The 4,337-nt window shown below is 38.6% G+C and overlaps 1 protein-coding gene across 1 annotated transcript in view; it reads left to right on the top strand.

Moving 5' to 3' along the window:
- The window catches only part of LOC104748631 (ATPase 6, plasma membrane-type-like), a 4,819-nt gene continuing 1,863 nt past the window's right edge, over positions 1,382-4,337 (top strand). Inside the window, exons 1-6 of the mRNA XM_010470239.2 lie at positions 1,382-1,565; positions 1,685-2,356; positions 2,439-2,765; positions 2,855-3,509; positions 3,587-4,101; positions 4,179-4,331. Of these exons, the coding sequence (XP_010468541.1) occupies positions 1,515-1,565; positions 1,685-2,356; positions 2,439-2,765; positions 2,855-3,509; positions 3,587-4,101; positions 4,179-4,331 (2,373 nt within the window). The 5' untranslated portion in view covers positions 1,382-1,514. The remainder of the gene's footprint in view (positions 1,566-1,684; positions 2,357-2,438; positions 2,766-2,854; positions 3,510-3,586; positions 4,102-4,178; positions 4,332-4,337) is intronic.

The following is a 4,337-nucleotide window of genomic DNA, read 5'->3' as shown; positions in this document are numbered from 1 at the left end:
TTCGCGCAGATCGTGTCTGCAGAGGAGGCATCGATCGACACTCAGGAGCATCGGTCGACACCAATTTGATGGGCATCGGTCGACACTGTTTGGCATCGGTCGACACCTTGTTGTAGCATCGATCGACACCGTTTGGCATCGGTCGACACTAGTCTTATCCGAGACTTGTTTTTCTGGTTTGATGTATTGTTGTGTGTTGTTTGTTTTGCTTGAACTTGAGGGTCTCATCTGCTTGTGTGTATAACCCAGTAGATGGGAGGATGGCCTCACTAAGTATTTATGATAATACTTACGCATCTCAATTGTTGTTTGTGGTGTGCAGGTAAAGGAAAAGTGTGATCGTGGAATCAAGGGCTATGAGGAGGAGGATGTTCTAGAGACTTGATTGATTGTGGTCTAGCTGTTGTTAGGTTGCTAGATTAAGTCAAAGGAACATTGTAGGATGTTAGCTTTTGGTTATTTCTTTGTTTGGATTATGATGTTATTGGATTATTATGTTGGATATTATTGGAATTATTTTATTTGGTTATCCGCTGTTATTGATTGATGTTAGGATGTTAGTGGGTATGGGACCACTAGTAATTTAAGGTATTTAAAAAAAAAACGGGAAGGGTTGTTTCATCACCTGACTGCTATTAGTGTAATATTTTCTATGCAAAGATATTAATAGATTTAAAAAAAAAAACTATGGAAAGAGGAGATATGTAAATTTTTGATATCTTATATTTAGAATGTAAGATCAATATATTAAATATGTATAACTTATTTTTGTAAATAGGAAAAAAAAACTACGATATATGGAAATAAAAATATTTTTAAAATATGGAAAAAATATATTAGACATCTCACTAATTAACATTTTTAAAATTATAAATATTTTCTATATTATTAATTCTTAAACACAAATAATTTTTTTAATTTTCTAATTATATATTTGAAATAAAAAATTGACCTTAATAGTAATTTAAAGGTTTTATAAAATAATATTTAATAACTAAATCAATTGTATAAAATTTTCATCAAAATATATCAAATAAATCCACGCGTAGCGTGGATTCAAAACCTAGTTATATTAAAAAAAAATACAAAACGTTTGGCCAGCTTCTTTCTTTTTCAAACTTATAAATGTGTTAAATATTAATGAATGCTAGATTTCTATTTGTAGAAATACAAGTAATCTGTTTTCTCCTAAACTAAAAAAAAAAAACAAATTATGGAAAGCAAAAGAAAAGGCATAAAAACAGTTCAAAACACACACACGTATTGTCAAAACTCCTCAGTTTAAGGTCTGCCACAAACTATGAAAACACATACAAGCCACTTGTCTAAGTGTATATATACCAGTTCTTTGTCCTCACATCAAATCACCAAACCAAAGAAAAATCCCAGTTTTAATAGCTTTTACTCTTCTTGTTCTTTAAGACACTTGACAAGAGAATAAGGAGAGTTTTATTTTTCTTTCTACAGAAGTCGAGCTTCGTGAAAACTGTTGTTTCTCATCGTTGTGATTCATCATGGCTGCTGATATCTCATGGGAAGAAATAAAGAAGGAGAACGTTGATCTTGTTAGTGTTTGTTGTTATTTGTTAATGTACCCATTTATTTTATTATTGTGTTTCAACATTAAAACATAAATTGTTATAATTAGAAAGTATTAAACCATGAATGTACGTACGTATTACAGGAGAAAATTCCAGTGGACGAAGTGTTCCAACAGCTAAAATGTTCACGGGAAGGTCTGTCATCAGAGGAAGGAAGAAACAGACTCCAAATATTTGGGGCAAACAAACTAGAAGAGAAGGAAGATAACAAATTTCTTAAGTTTCTGGGGTTTATGTGGAACCCTCTTTCATGGGTGATGGAAGCGGCGGCAATCATGGCAATTGTGCTGGCAAACGGTGGTGGAAGGCCACCGGATTGGCAAGACTTTGTTGGTATCACGTGTTTGCTCATCATAAACTCGACCATCAGTTTTATTGAGGAGAACAATGCCGGTAATGCAGCAGCGGCTCTCATGGCCAACCTTGCACCTAAAACAAAGGTATTAAGAGATGGGAGATGGGGAGAGCAAGAGGCTGCGATTCTAGTTCCAGGTGACTTAATCAGCATCAAGTTGGGTGATATTGTTCCAGCGGATGCTCGTCTTCTTGAAGGTGATCCTCTTAAGATCGACCAATCTGCTCTTACCGGTGAATCTCTCCCAGCCACTAAACACCCGGGGGATGAGGTCTTCTCTGGCTCCACTTGCAAACAAGGTGAGATCGAGGCTGTTGTCATTGCCACTGGAGTGCATACCTTCTTTGGGAAGGCAGCTCACCTTGTTGACAGTACTAACAATGTTGGACACTTTCAAAAGGTATATCTAACTTTAACTTATATTTTCTAGCGGGGCAAGCGATCATTTCGAGTATTTCTAATATGGCCTCTAAATGTTTCAGGTCCTAACCGCCATCGGTAATTTCTGTATCTGTTCAATCGGAATAGGAATGTTGATTGAGGTAATTATAATGTATCCGATCCAGCATCGCAAGTATAGAGATGGAATCGACAATCTTCTTGTGCTTCTCATCGGAGGAATCCCAATTGCGATGCCCACTGTGTTGTCCGTGACAATGGCTATTGGATCACATAGGTTGTCTCAACAAGGTGCCATCACCAAAAGAATGACCGCCATCGAAGAAATGGCTGGTATGGATGTTCTTTGCAGCGACAAAACCGGGACTCTAACTCTTAACAAACTTACAGTTGACAAGAATTTAATTGAGGTTTGAGGACGAATCTTTTCATTATTTATTTATTTATATTTTTTTTTGGAATATTAATTAAAATATTGTGGTTTCTTGTGTTTCATCAGGTATTCCCCAAAGACGCAGACAAGGACACTGTGATACTACTTTCAGCTAGGGCTTCAAGAATAGAGAATCAAGATGCCATCGATACTTCCATTGTTAACATGTTGGGTGATCCAAAAGAGGCAAGAGCTGGAATAACTGAAGTGCATTTCTTGCCCTTCAATCCGGTAGAAAAGCGAACCGCGATCACTTACATTGATAGCAATGGAGAGTGGCATAGATGCAGCAAAGGTGCTCCCGAGCAGATAATTGAACTCTGTGAGCTCAAGGGAGAGACAAAGAGACGAGCACATGAGATCATTGACAAGTTTGCTGAGCGTGGCCTCCGTTCACTCGGGGTTGCACGGCAGACGGTTCCCGCGAAGGACAAAGAGAGTGCAGGAACACCATGGGAGTTTGTTGGTCTTTTGCCACTCTTTGACCCTCCAAGACATGACAGTGCAGAGACCATTAGACGAGCTCTTGATCTTGGTGTGAATGTTAAAATGATTACTGGAGACCAATTGGCTATTGGTAAAGAGACTGGTCGTAGGCTTGGAATGGGAACAAACATGTATCCTTCCTCTTCTTTACTTGAAAACAAAGATGACACCACGGGCGGAGTTCCTGTCGATGAGCTCATTGAGAAGGCTGATGGATTCGCTGGAGTCTTTCCTGGTATAGTAATCATCCTCAAATTTCACTTTTCCTTTGATCTCACTAATCAAATTCTAAACTTTTCTGATCTTGCGTAGAGCACAAGTATGAGATTGTAAGGAAACTCCAAGAAAGGAAACATATTGTTGGTATGACCGGGGATGGTGTCAACGATGCTCCAGCACTGAAAAAGGCAGATATCGGTATAGCAGTGGATGATGCAACTGATGCCGCAAGAAGCGCCTCAGATATAGTCCTGACAGAGCCAGGTCTTAGTGTCATAGTCAGCGCTGTGCTCACTAGTCGAGCTATCTTTCAAAGAATGAAAAACTACACGATCTATGCAGTCTCCATTACCATCCGTATAGTCCTAGGCTTCATGCTTGTGGCTCTTATTTGGGAGTTTGACTTTTCTCCTTTCATGGTCCTCATTATTGCAATCCTAAATGACGGTACCATCATGACCATTTCCAAGGATAGAGTCAAGCCTTCCCCAATTCCTGACTCATGGAAACTTAAGGAGATCTTTGCTACTGGAGTTGTTCTTGGGACGTACATGGCTCTCGTTACCGTTGTCTTCTTCTGGCTAGCTCATGACACCACCTTCTTCCCGGTACTCGATACAACACTACTACAATTTACTTAATTATTATAATCTATATAAATTCATCTTGGTGTTGGTGTGTGTAGGATAAATTTGGAGTAAGGTCATTACAAGGCAAAAACGAGGAGTTAATAGCAGTTTTGTATTTGCAAGTCAGTATAATTAGTCAGGCTCTCATCTTTGTCACTCGATCAAGGAGCTGGTCCTTTGTGGAACGCCCTGGACTTCTTCTTCTTATTGCTTTC

This window comes from Camelina sativa, chromosome 15 (assembly GCF_000633955.1).
Source record: "Camelina sativa cultivar DH55 chromosome 15, Cs, whole genome shotgun sequence".
Lineage (NCBI taxonomy): Eukaryota > Viridiplantae > Streptophyta > Magnoliopsida > Brassicales > Brassicaceae > Camelina > Camelina sativa.
This window is presented reverse-complemented; position numbering and strand designations above follow the sequence as displayed.